The 13,898-nt window shown below is 36.6% G+C and overlaps 1 protein-coding gene and 1 long non-coding RNA gene across 5 annotated transcripts; one reads left to right on the top strand and one right to left on the bottom strand.

Annotated features, from left to right (window-relative positions):
• Positions 1-6: 6 nt before the first annotated feature.
• LOC130590669 (uncharacterized) lies at positions 7-2,104 on the top strand. Its single transcript, XR_008968521.1, has 5 exons — positions 7-37; positions 134-182; positions 276-377; positions 1,093-1,218; positions 1,630-2,104. It is a non-coding gene; the product is annotated as an uncharacterized LOC130590669 (long non-coding RNA).
• Positions 2,105-4,558: 2,454 nt separating this feature from the next.
• On the bottom strand, positions 4,559-11,496 carry LOC125495433 (pentatricopeptide repeat-containing protein At5g04810, chloroplastic-like). 4 transcript variants are annotated; one of them, XM_048640015.2, is made up of 4 exons: positions 10,569-11,494; positions 9,702-9,829; positions 9,258-9,397; positions 4,559-4,947 (listed from the first exon to the last, which is right to left on the bottom strand). In XM_048640015.2, the coding sequence occupies exons 1-4, from the start codon at positions 11,457-11,459 to the stop codon at positions 4,898-4,900; spliced, it is 1,209 nt and encodes a 402-aa protein (XP_048495972.2). In that variant the 5' UTR covers positions 11,460-11,494; the 3' UTR covers positions 4,559-4,897. The 4 variants fall into 4 exon arrangements, with proteins under 4 accessions (XP_048495972.2, XP_057249182.1, XP_048495974.1 ...); XM_057393199.1 differs by having other exon boundaries at positions 9,263-9,397; XM_048640016.2 differs by lacking the exons at positions 4,559-4,947; positions 9,258-9,397 and adding an exon at positions 9,404-9,620.
• Positions 11,497-13,898: the final 2,402 nt, after the last annotated feature.

Raw genomic sequence — 13,898 nt, 5'->3', positions numbered from 1 at the left:
CCACCAGACCCTTACAACTCAAATCATACATAAATAGGTATATTTATTATTTAAAATACTTATTAGCATAACACATTTTGCAAATTTCATCATACAGCCACGTACTTCTAACATGAAAATAATTGAACTGTAGTTCGTTGAAGAAAGTAATGGGAACGAGTCCTCAGTGGAAAGCAATGAAGGTAATACATATTAGTTAAGCTAGTTGTTTTTAGCAAAAAAAAAACAAATATGTTTTACTCTTACATGATTTTTTTATGTAATTCTATAATTAGTGTGCGCAACAACCACGGGGAACCGATTTGTGTGGCTACTACGTGTTGAAGTTCATGCTTGATGTAACCTCAAATTGCAAAGAAGTCAGGGATCTTGAGAAGGTATAAACATATCTAATAAGTAGTTATAGATTCTTCATTAATTTCCCACTTTAGTCACTCGTTTCGAACTCCTTTCATGCAATTCAGGGTCATTTTGAGCCGACTTTAGCCATGTAAGCTCAATTTCCTTAATTTTTCACATTTAGCCACATGTTAGGTCATGTATAGCTTTTATAAATAAATATAAGACTATTAGAGTCAATTACAATCAAATCACATGCTTTGAAATCCATTTTGGTTAGATGAATGTCGTTTAGAGCCGATTTTGGCCTCTTAAGCTCAATTTCCTTAACTTCTCGCATTTAGCAACATGTTAGGTCATATATAGCATTTATAAGTATATATATAACCATTAGAGTCAATTAAAGTCAACTCACATACTTTAAAACTCATTTTGTGTAAATGAAGGTCACTTTGGACCGATTTTGACCTTTTTAACTCAATTTTCTTAATCTCCCGCATTTTCATTCTCGTGTTAGGTCATATATAGTTATAATAAGCATATATATAAATATTAGAATAAACTAAATTCCACTCACATGCTTTGAAACCGATTATGGGTTATTGAATGTTATTTTGGACCGATTTCGGCTTTTTAAGCTCAATTTCCTTAATTTCTCCATTATAATATTTGCTCAATTTCTTTAGAGTCAACTAAAGTCATACTCAAACTTAAAATGATCTTATATGTGTTTCCTTATGGTTGTTTTATAAGATATTCCTTGAATCAAGGGAGGGGTCTTTCACCACTACCGAAATCAACGAGGTCCGAGATTTGTTAGCACGCTACCTTACCAACGATTGTATGCGAAGGTGATGCAGCGGCTTTGCATTTATTTAGGTAACATGATTTGGATCTTAGTTCTTATTACAACTTCATTTGTAGTACATTCTCAATATATATATATATATATATAATATATATATATATATATATATTATATATATCATGTTGAATTAACCAAGTTTGTTTGGTGGAGGTGGTGGGGGAACTTTTTGTGCTTGGGAATAGGGATTCCCTTTAATTTCCCCCTACTCTCAAGCATTAACCTGTGTAGCTAGGCTGGTTGACCCGCTAGAGGTGCTGGTCTAGTAGGGTTTTTCTTCTTATTTTTGGGTTCCCTGGTGTTTGAAATTTATGATGTGTTGTTTAGCATAATTGTGAAAACAATATTGGCTTTTTTTTCTTTTTCTTTTTTCTAATTTTCCTTTGTTAACGGAAAACTTAGCTTTGATTTTACTTTCTAATCAGAGGCGCTCTAAACTTGTCAAGAAGCACAATTCAGCCGATGGGTTTCCTGAGATTGACGGAGATGGAAGCAAAAGAAATTCAATTTGATGAGGATTTGAAGACACATTGGATGAAGCAATCACCTTGGTATTGGATGTGATGGGATTCAATTTTTTTGCAATTAAGCAAGAGTTTCTTACTTGTATAACTTGGCTTCATGAGAGGGCTTAGTTTGTCTTGCTTAATATACTATCTTTTTTATTGCTTTCTTAGCTGAATAAGGCCATGGTTTTACCATACTCATAAAGTGTGGGTTTTACATGGTCCAATTTGTAATTGGGGATTGAGTTTGAGTCCAACAATCTCTAATCCTTGTCTACTTTCTTGTGGTTGAATTTCATAAGATGTGAAGTCCATTTGCTATTGTTTCAAGACTGCTTTTTTCGAATGGTATGTTTTGTGGTAATCTGGGGTGATTGAAAGTTTTTGCTCATAACGATTTGAATACTTTATCTTTTTGAGTGATTTTACAATGTTGGCTTCCTAACATATGTAATTTTTGTTTGATAATTTTTGGTAGCATAACACTACTCCGTTTTCTTTTAATTGTTACACTTTGACATTTTGCATTATTCACAAATTTCACATTTACCATCTTTTGTGATTTATACGTGAATAAAAATATAGTAACATGGAATCTTGTCAGATTCATCTCAATAAGTATTTTAATAATATGTAGTTTTTATAATTTTTGTAACTAAAAAACTAGAGATATTACTCCTCAATTTTTGCATTGACATGCGTGAAAAGTATAACAATTAAAAGAAAATGGAGCGAGTATATGTGATTGTGAGGAGTCAGATATAGTTCAAAATTTTGGTGTAAACTTATTGCTAATCTTTTTTGTGATTTTTGTTGTGAAATTATATTGTTTTCAATGGAGGATAATTTTGAACTTGCCAATGTTATTTAGAGATATTACTTCTCAAAGTTTTGCATCGACACTCCAGTCGTTTTGTTCCTCGAACCTTGCTTCACCCTCTCGACATGACCCAACAATCTCCCACCTGGAGATCGGTTAAGCAGGAGAACATCCTACCATAAATACCCGAAACCATTGCCTCTCCATACATTGGTCGTCATAGCTAATCTCGCTTCCTTTCACCAAAGGAAACAACAACGAGGTCTCAATCAACCCCGATCCAACATCTTTCCATATCCATCAAGGCTATGCTCCCACCATGATGCAAACTCGAGCATTACCACTATGCTCCCACCTAGACTAAACATCCCATAATAAAACACATCCCCATAATAAATTGTTTTCCTTCCTTTTTCTTATCTCTCTTGTACACTCCTCTCAATACCTCCTTACTTTTCATTTCATTTTCTTTTCATGTCATCATTTTTCTTACATCGAACCAAACAACTAAAAACTAATTTTGGAATTGTGTTTTCTATTGTAAATTTTTTTACACTGAAAATATTTTACACCCAACCAAATAGAGCTAATCATTAAATTAAATAAATCACCTTTCAATCGAATTTGAAAAGTTTGTGAAAATGTATACTAATTGAAGGTTGAAATGGATTACAACTGGAGTGTGGGAACTAGAAAGCAGTGGCTAAGTTGATTTTCCCAGTTAAAGACAAAAAACGAAACTTCACGTATTTTATTAGCACTTAGCAAACAATAATATCCTATGCATTGCCAGTTTGCCACTTTATTAGTTTAAGCAGAAGAGAGGCAAACAGTATTTACTTCATAAAACATACTCCTAGCCTCCTACATCTTTCCTCTAAATTTGTCCAACTACCATGGATCAATCCAAGATCACTTTCTCCGGCGAGAAAGCATCAACGCCGATTAGGACAAAGAACTCTTGGCTCAGTTCGAATGCCAAAGATAATGATACACAGCTCAAATATTTTACAGGGTACAAGGCAGAACATTCAGAGCACATAAACAATTTATACAAGTTCTGGGGTGTTAGAGAAATAGAGGCTTATGAGGATATGCTAAGTGTATGAAGTCGCTTACGCGAGCAGAGGATTATGCAATTGTCTCACAGGAATGCTGGGACTGCTTGGTGTATTGTAGTCTTTTCCCTAAGGATTACGAAGTTGATGGTGATACGCTTGATTCATTATGGATGGCAGAGGATCTCATCATGGAAGAGAATCCAGAAGAAATTGCTGCGCCTATCTTAGAGCACTTTTAAGTATGGAGAAGTCTTTCGTTGTTGAAAGAATATGGTACTGGGAAGATGTGGTACAAGATGGTTGGATTTGAAATTCCGGAACAAGTCCTTGAAAGGTCTAAAATCAATCCTGTAAGGGTGATCTCTGATACTCCTAGTAGTGTTTTGATTGATCCTATAGCAGAAACAAAACACTTACATGTTACTTTGCAGTGTTTACTCACAAAAGATCTTCAGGCTCTTGGAAAATTTACGAAAATGAGGACTCTTTTGTTGTTGCAGGATCATAGGGCTAATGTTGATTGCATTCCTTGTGGTTTTTTCATGTCATTGCACAATCTTCGTGTTCTTGATTTGAGCAGAACTAAAATATCAGAGCTGCCAAGTTCTATAGGTAACGCACATCTCTGCGTTCCTTGACCTCTCTGAAACACTCGTTACAAGGTTGCCTGAAACCATAGAGTGCCTTCAAAATTTGCAAACTTTGAAGCTCCAAAATTGTCCTCGTCTACTAGCATTACCAAAAGCCACCCGGAAGCTAACAAGCCTTCGACATCTTGATCTTGGTACCCTTCGTCGTATACATTCCATGCCTGCTGGGATCGGAGCACTAACATACCTCCGCACTTTGTCAGAGTTTATGTTGGTAGAGAAATTGGCTGCTGCATTAGGGAACTCAGAAACATGAATGACCTTGGAGGAAAGCTTTGCCTTTCCAAGCTTGAAAATGTTGCTGGCCTAGACTGCTGAGGAGGCGAATCTCATATCTAAGCAACGACTCAAGAAGTTAGAGTTGAGATGGACTGATGATGAGTACCAAGAACATATCGGAGTAAATCATGAGGTGATCAGCTATCTACAACCGCACACAAGCCTCCAAGACCTACGGATAGTTTGTTATGGTGGATCAACATTTCCAAGTTGGATTAGCCACCTATCTTTTGTGAACCTCAGAAATATAACCATTTTTAAATGTGCAAACTGTCAAATCCTGCCATCTCTAGGCCAGCTACCTTCACTTGAATCACTCAGTTTAATCGAATTGATTGGAATTAGATTCATTGATATTCACTTCCGGAGAAACAAGTTCAATCCTTCTGCTGTTTACGAGGATGATCAATTTGTTGCATTCCCAGCACTGCAGAAATTAGAGATGAAATCAATGATTAACTTAGAAATATGGAGCAACATCGGAAGGTTCGACTTACCATGTCTACAAAAGCTTTCAATCAAGAATTGCACAAAATTAGCTGCTCTTTGTGAGCTCACAAACATGATTTCTCTTGAATATTTGGAATTAAATCAATGCACCAAACTTCCATCGTTGCCAAATCAGCTAGAATTAATGCCTACTTCACTTAAAACATTAGTGATTGAAGATTGTCCCTTGTTTAGCTTAAGTTGTTCCATGGAGGCTCAAGATTGGGTTGAAAGTCAGCATAGTCCTAATTTGTTCATATACCAACGCGAAGAAGGGGCCGAAGCAGGGGCCGAAGAGCAGGGAAGGAGGAAAGCAGACCTTGTGCTTGCAAACTCAAAGTCAGATTCTCAAATTGCCTGTTCTGATTCTGAAGCACAAGGTTTCCTTTCCTCGGAAGAGGACAGTATGTAGCCTATAGGTAAAACTTCAACTATGGACAGTTTCTGTTTCTAAGTTCCTGCTCATTTTGAGCTCAAGCTCAACTGTTCATTATGTAATACTACATGTAGCATTAAACAATATCTTGAGACTCAACCCCTCAACGCCTTCACTTCTTTGCTCAATTTTTCATCCTTAGCAGTATTCTGTATATGTAATCCTATGGTCTTATCTCTTATGCCCCTCGTGCGGAGGTCTCCTAACCTTTTGTATATGTAATCCTATGGTCTTATCTCTTATGCCCCTCAAGTTTTTTTTTCCAAAAGACATCCTCTGTATTCAAAAAATCATCTAATTTTGACTTTTTAGTAGTCTCCCAAGGCAAATTTTTCTAAATGATTATTACATGACTAAATAAGAAGAAGAACACTTCATCAATATCACAGGAAAGTATTAAGTACTGTTGTGTATCTTTTTATCTTTCTCACTTGAAATCTTGACACTATTCACAATTAGAGAAGATCATCTAAATTCTTCTCAATATATAAATATAAAGATAGTCATGTGAGGTCTTGTTTGATTCGTTTAAATTATTACCGTACCGGTATAATTTTTACTAATATTGCAGGTCGAAGATACTGAGAGAGTATCGAACGGTAACCTTTGAACATTACAAAACCATATACTCCATTTAGCATTCACAAGCCAAAATATTTTAGTCTTAAAACTACATCTTGAGCTTGGATTGGCATCTCATAGTGAGATGCTAAAATGACATCTCACAAAAATTTTGGTACCTTACACATTTTGGTACCAAATGACTCTAATTTGACACCACTTTGACTTAACTTTGGTAGCAAATTTTTGTGAGATGCCATTTCGACATCTCACTATGAGTTACCAACACTTTTTCCTACATTTTAGGGTCCAAACAGTCTAAACAGGGTCCGAATCCACTTTGAAATCTGCTAAATCTTATATCCGTAAAACTATATATATCCGATCTCTAACATCCAAAAATTTCAGATCTGCTGCTACTGGAAATCCGACATACAGCATAATTTTTTTGAATGTTTGTTTGTGAACTCTCAATTAGCTACAGCTACTGTCATTAGCATATGATATTGTACCGACTAATGTGACCGACTTTTTGTTTTATTTTCTTTTGCAGTAAAATTGTTAAAATAAGACCCCATAATACATTGATACAGTGCTCTATTCTGAATACTGGATCAAGTATCTAATATCTGAAAAATCAAATCCACATCAATATCCTATAATAATCTATGTATAAATTTTAGATTAGATATTCAAGAATCAAGATAATCTATGTATAAAGAGAGACTACAAGTACAAGTCTACAAGAACAATAACACAATAATTCTTGCAAAAACAAGAGCTTATGGGTGCCAAAAAGTTAGTTTCTTTTTACTTATCATTTTAGGTAAGGGCAACTTGATTTTAGCTTTGTTGAACAAAAGTAATAAATATAACATAGTTAAGTAAAGGAAAATTTGTTAAAAAAAACCTATAAGTTGGTTCTGAATTCTAATATAGTACCATTATTAAAATCTCAGGGAGGAAAATAGAACAATATAATACTTTCTTTTCTTCTCAGTCATCATGTAATTGTCGAAAGAACCAATTTTGTATACAATCTTATCCTAGACTTCATAATCCTTCTTTGCTAACAAAACTTTGGCCATATAGGTTCAATGCGACCCGTCTTCAGCAGATAAGTGCCCATCATTGAGAATCAAGAAAAGATAGCCACAAAGGAGAAAGGAGTAAACAGACTCCACCTGTTCTCTGCACAAATCCAAAGTATGCATTTTGTGACCTTAGATGGAGTTCACTATAGTTGGATCTTTCATTTCACTAATATTCTTCCTTGGGACATGAATCCATGTTCATGCACTCCCTTATTTTCACAAGATGACCAAGAACTTCATTGATATTTATTATCAAATTCATCTCTATTGTCCTACACTCCTACTATAACAAAACAGAAGCTGATCATTTTAAAAAAAAAATATTAAAAGACATTGTTCTATCTGAAAAGCTAAAAAAAACTAGATTTCTGAACTTCCTCAAACACAATACTTGACTCCCAACTCCTAAGAAAAGAAAATAATTTCACCCACACAGAAGTCAAAAGCAATATCCTTTTTAGGTTTCAATCGAGCAATTTAAAAGAAAAAGAAAATTGTAAAGTTTCTCTTTCTTTTTCCCTGTCTTTTAGAAATCAACTTTTAATTAAGAGTTAGACCATTAGCATCATCAATCATTAAGATCAAAATTCAAAAGAAATTTATGTTCCCATCAACAAACTTCCACCAGAGAAATAAGAAAAAGAGAGGGGTACGCACTCCCTATGCACCGATACTCTTCCCTTTGATTCTCCTAGGACCTCTTTGGCTATTCTCTAGAATAGTTACTCATCTTTACCCAAATTGCATTGTCCTCCAAATTCAACCGACTTATCCTAGGACCTCTTTTGCTATTCTATAGATATAATTACTCATCTTTACCCACAACCTTAACATACCTTCTTTTAGACTCCAACATCTTATTCTTGGCTCACCTAAGCTATTGTTCCTTCTTAAAATTGCCTTAATACGAAAATCTAGCACTAGAAGTCTATGTTGAGTAGCCTATCCGTGCACCTTGCTAAAAGTCATTCGTGATGCATTTGCTTCACTCCTAGAAGTCACTAGGTGAGTATCCCTCATTTTAAACCATGTCTTAAACGAGATCAAGTCATATGACAACTAGAATGGTGAGCCAAGAATCCCCATGAACACTTTCAAAACCATTGTAAGTTGCCCATAGATGTCCACTTAGATCTCCACCAATTAATAACTTTGATGTGTGGAGATATCTTAATCCTCATATAAATCCTCCCAAAATTGACGTTCAAAAAGCTTCTTCTACACTAATGATATGCACAATCTTTCTATCACATATGAACTTTACTCTCATAATCCTATAGGCTATAGCTCTTCCTATACACCTCAACCACATTATATATTAGCCTATCATCTATAATAATACCAACTCCATGTCTACTCTTATCCTGTACTATATACCACAAGTTATACTCTCAAGGGCCGGATATTCTAGCTCTTTCTCCCGACCACACATAATGTTAACATTTCTTCTTCATCACTTCTTCCAACTCTACTAACTATAGTCTAAGATATCCTATGTTCTAAGATCCCATACACAACTTAGTTCCAAAGTTCTTCCCTAGTCTCTTGCATATAACCTAGATCTAGAAGCCCTTGCTCATTTGTCACCACACTTGGGCAAGGGTGTGTCGTGTCGCTTGTGGGCAACAACCTGGCAACCCCTTGCATTCTCACACTCGGTCTAGGAAGTGCAGCACATTTAAGTAGGAAATGCCTCTACATAAACATTATAATTGTTGACCAGTTTTATACCGGTTGTCACCTAAAGCAATATCCAAGAAATTTCCTGGATGTAAGAATTCTCCCACAAAGACAAAAAATATTTTGTTACTCAATGAGAAAAATTAGTCTCATTCATTTGCAAAATTTAAGTTTAGATCAAAGTTTGTAGCCAAAATAACAATTATCCAATATGGGTCCCACCAATGACAATGGCTATACTTTGGCGCTCAAGATTTACATCCGAATAAGAAAAATCACTATACTAGTGTCTTCAAAAGTTTGAGATATGTAGAAAGGCTCGTAGTGATTGAAGCACATTATATTTAGAAGTAAAGATGCATGATAGCCCATATCAACAATCCAAAGCTTAGAGAAAAAGAAAATCAGATATTTCAAGCAAGCACTAATTAGTGCCAGTGGACTATGAAGTAAAATTCTAATAGAAAAGCTACTAACTCAACGTTGCCAATTCTAGCAAAGCCTCCAACAAGGATGCTGAAGTGACCAAGCTCAATTCAATTCCTTCTTCTTTCATCTTCCTCACACATGACAGTGCTTCTTCCATGTCTCTGCCAACTGCATAGGCATGAATCAAGCTGCAAAGAGGGTAAATTCTGCATCACATATCAAAAGTAGTAGACGGGAAAACAAAGAAACATTGATTGTCTGAAAGAGCAACTGACAAAGGACCAAATGAAATTTTTGGTGAGTCCAAAAACCAAGGAATTTCACAACTGATCATGGTGGAATTTTGCATTCTGACATAATCAGCGGATCAAACAACCAAATCTTGTGTTTCCATCCAGTTATTGCTTGGTTCTAAGAAGCAAGCAAGGAAATCCAACAAAATTCAGACAAAGAAGGACCACAATGAATTAACGTTTCCTAAGATAATTATACCTTGTAAATACATGTGAATTTGGCTCGATCCCTCTTGCTCGCATGCTTTCAAAAGTTTCACGTGCGCGATGCATATCCCCACGTCTTGCATAAAATTTAACCATCTGACCAAACTCTTTCCTAGAAGGCTAGGTTTATGGGAAAAAAGAAAGGAGGGCAAAAATGTAAATACAAGTAAATATCAACTGAATAATAGAAGCAAGACCTAGCTAACAAAATTTAGACAAATACGTCCTTGATGTGCATATCTAAAGTCTAAAGTAATGCAACTCCACTAGAAAAAAAATATTTCTCTTCATTACTTCTCATTAACAATCATTCCCGTGTAGAGATGTGGCTACTAATAGCAACCACAATCAATGAAGAAAAAGATAAAAACTTGCTCGTAAAGACGCATTACCTCGGGTATCAACCTTGGACACTCTACCTAACATCTCAAATAGCTAAAAGTATAAGCAATAGAACAATCTTGCCTTCAACCTATCTAGCATCTATGTTAATCATAAGTCTTCCTCACAAATAATGGATCCATGGAACATGGGCATACAACCATTGGCCATCCTCCATAATACAAAATTAAGCCCAACTATAACTCACATTAAGAGGATATCTGGCTATGACACACATAAAAATCAACAAATTCACAATGGCACAACTCAAAAGTCGAAACTATCTTCTAACTTCACAACACAGTAAAATTCGTAATGGAAATGAACTTTAACCTTTAGGAAGACAAAGAATAATGAGATACATTTGCCTAACACTTACAATAATAACATAAACAACAACCTTTTCCAACCAATCACACACCACAAACACTAATCAATAAGTTAATAAGTACTACAAAAGCATTAGAGTTAGTTATACCTTCTTAATCCTCTCGAAAGCACGAACAACAGCCTGCCAATTCTCCGGCTGCGAATCCACTACCTTCCGAAACTCCTTCCTAGAACCATCCCTCTCCTCATGCCACTTAGACCTATGCTCCCTCCCTTCCCCTCCCTGAACCCACCTCTCCCTCTCTCGAGCCAACATCTTCAACCTCCTCCCATCATCCAACTTAACCGTCAGAACTCTTCCATGGAATTCCACCCCATCAAACTCCACAGCCTTCAATGCCGATTTCTCGGCGGCGGGCCCACCAAAGATAACAAACCCAAACCCCATATTCCTCTCTATATCTTCATGCCCTTTTATCAAAATCACATTCTCAATCGGCCCAAATTGCCGGAAAAACTCGGTAACTTCTGGTTTTTTTATCCACAATGGTAAATTACCCACAAAAATCTTACCCAATTGCCGAAATTCAACCAACCCAGAATCTCTCTCTTCTTCTTCTCCCTCTTCTTCCTCTTCTTCTTCATCAGTATCAGCTAAATCCCCCAAAACGACGTCGTTAGGTGGTAGTGGAGGTGGAGGAGAGATTTTGCTGGTAAGACGGAGTTTAGGGGTGAGATTAGAAGGGGTATTTTTGGAAATAAGAAGAGTTTTAAGAGGATTTGAAGGAGTTTTAGGAGGAGTAAAAGAGGGTTTAGAAGTGGTGGTGGTTTTTAGGGTTTTAGGGCGGCGAATATTGCCGGGAAAATGAGGAGATGATGAGGAGGAAGAAGAAGTTGAAGGATGTTCAGGATTATTATGGGAGGAGAGAGAAAAACGAGGGTGACATTCTCCGGCGAGGAGAGAGAAAGTGAAGGTCGGAGAAGAAGAATAATTGTAGATGTAGTGTGCGGTGGAGGAAGAAAGTGCAGATAACTCCATTTTTTCGGGGTTTTGCTAAACGACGCCCTAAAATTTCCTACTAACGCCCTAAATACAGTATTTTTATACCGTATTTATACTCTTACATTTCTTTTCTCTCTCCCCTTTACCTCACTACCCAACTCCACCTTCTCTAATTTCAAAACTTCCCACCACCGTCCCTTATTTCAACTTATATCAAGGACCCAAAAATTGCACCATTACCACCATTACCATTTTTTTTGTCAATACAGTAAACACAACCATTACCATTTTTTTTGTCAATACAGTAAACACAACCATTACCATTTTTTTAAATTGCACCTTTTTTGTAGCCCCACCACCGCTGCCGTAGCTCACCATGACAGAAATTGCACCAAAAAAGCATTTCTCTGTGACGGTTCCTTGCAGAAATACCATGGCAAAAAAGAATTTTGTGTTCAATCTGTCTTCTTTCCATTGTAATGGCTTCAGGAAGAAATTTTTTTTTTTGAAAAAAAATGGGGCGCCCACCAAGGACGCCCCACCACCGGTGGAGGCGTCCTTGGCAGGCGCTCCACCATGTGGTGGAGCGCCTGCTAAGGACGCCTCCACCGGTGGTGGGGCGTCCTTGGTGGGCGCCCCATTTTTTTCTGAATTTTTTTTTTAAAAAATAGGTAGGCGTCCACCATGGACGCCCCACCACCGGTGGAGGCGTCCATGGCAGGCGCCTCACCATGTGGTGGAGCGCCTGCCATGGACGCCTCCACCGGTGGTGGGGCGTCCATGGTGGACGCCTACCTATTTTTTTTAAAAAAAAAATTCAGAAAAGGAATAAAACAGAGGAGAAGAGGGTGTGGGGCTACGGCGGTGGTGGTGCAGTGGTGGTGTGGCGGCGGAAATGCGGCAGCGGTGGTGCGGCGGCGGAGGTGCGGCAACGATGGTGAGATTTGTCAACTTGTTTTTTTTTTTTCCTTTTTTTTTTAAAAAAAGACATTATGAGGGGTGGTATTGTTGGTGGTGGTGGAGGGGGGCATGAAGGTGATGGTGGTGTGGAAGAAGAAGGGGAAGTGAGGAAAGAGGAGAAAATGAAAAAAAGAAATGAAAAATACAAAAATACAGTATTTTATAAAAATACAGGGCGTTACCAAGATATTTTAGGGCGTGATTTAGCAAATGAGTTTTTTCGCGGGTATCTCTGCCTGTACAAGAGAAGTGATTTGAGTATTACAACCAATTTAGGATACAAGTTTAGGAACTAGGATGTCCGAATCCGACTATTTTTCCTGTCCACAGCACGTTCGTGGCTCGCTCAACGTTCCTCGTGTCGGGTCGGTATCATGCCGTGCCAAGAGGGGGCTTGGGATCGGGTTCGTGCCACCCACTGAACATCCCGATTTCTGGCCAATTGCTTTCTCTAGTTACTTTTTTGTGTCATTTGATATTCGGGCGTTATTTATGACTAATTAGTTTTGACAAGGTTTATCCGGCCGTTTTATAAGAAAAAACTGAGTTAAGTGGATGCTATTAATTATTACACTTTGGATTTTGCAGACAAAAGGTAAAAGGATGGGATAGAAGGAGAAAATTTGGTGAGAGAAAGGTAGATAGATCGAGGAGAAGAAAAATGACCAATTATCTCTAGTTATTTTTTCTTTTGTGTCATTTGATATTTGGGCGCTCTTTATGATCATCTAGCTTTGACGAGGTTTATATAGTTGTTATATTAGGAAAAAATTGAGTTAAGTGGATGCTATTAATTATTACACTTTGGATTTCTCAGACAAAAGGGAAAAGGATGGGATAGAAGGATAAAAAATGGCGAGAGAAAGGTAGATAGATCGAGGAGAAGAAAAACATGTGATATGGAGTTTAAAGGAAGAGATAAAAAGCAAGTGAGATATATAAATAAGTATAATAAGGGTAAGTGTAACAAAAAAGAGTTGTGTTAGGTGATAACTATTTAACTTTAAAAGCTTTTAATATAGATATTATTTGACTATTTAACTTGACTTCATGCCTTTTGTAATATTCATTAAGTTTTTCTTAATTAATTCATGTGTAACCAACTGACTATCTTACACAAGAATTTTTGAACAAATAATTGGGACATCCTATAATGAAAAGTTTAACGATTGTCAACTCTTCGTTGTCATTCGTGCCACATTTGATGGAGGATTAGAGCTCACAATTAGTTGAGATGCAATGGTCGTTTTTATACTTTCTCTATTTCCTAATAACTGCAACACTATGACCTTTTTATGCTTGTTAGAGTATAACTTTGACCATCAATGTTTTTGCTTACTTATTAGTATATTTCAAAAAGTTGCTATTTTGAAAAGGGTTTTTTTGTTAGAAAGCACCTTATACAATACGTTTTTTTTGAAAAAGTACCTTATAAAAAAAATTTGTCAAACAAGACCTTATAAAAGTTTTTTGTTGTCAAATGGCACATGATCATTAAACCAATCTCAAATTCCA

This window comes from Beta vulgaris, chromosome 3, assembly GCF_026745355.1.
Source record: "Beta vulgaris subsp. vulgaris cultivar EL10 chromosome 3, EL10.2, whole genome shotgun sequence".
In the NCBI taxonomy this organism is placed as follows: Eukaryota; Viridiplantae; Streptophyta; class Magnoliopsida; order Caryophyllales; family Amaranthaceae; genus Beta; species Beta vulgaris.
This window is presented reverse-complemented; position numbering and strand designations above follow the sequence as displayed.

What these genes read in the sequence shown, in the direction of transcription:
- LOC125495433 (XM_048640015.2), bottom strand. Translation starts at nt 11,459, where the DNA reads ATGGAGTTATCTGCACTTTCTTCCTCCACCGCACACTACATCTACAAT. An exon ending in CTTTCGAGAGGATTAAGAAG is followed by an intron (nt 9,830 to 10,568) that starts GTATAACTAACT and finishes CCATAAACCTAG; the next exon opens with CCTTCTAGGAAAGAGTTTGG. An exon ending in AATTCACATGTATTTACAAG is followed by an intron (nt 9,398 to 9,701) that starts GTATAATTATCT and finishes CCCTCTTTGCAG; the next exon opens with CTTGATTCATGCCTATGCAG.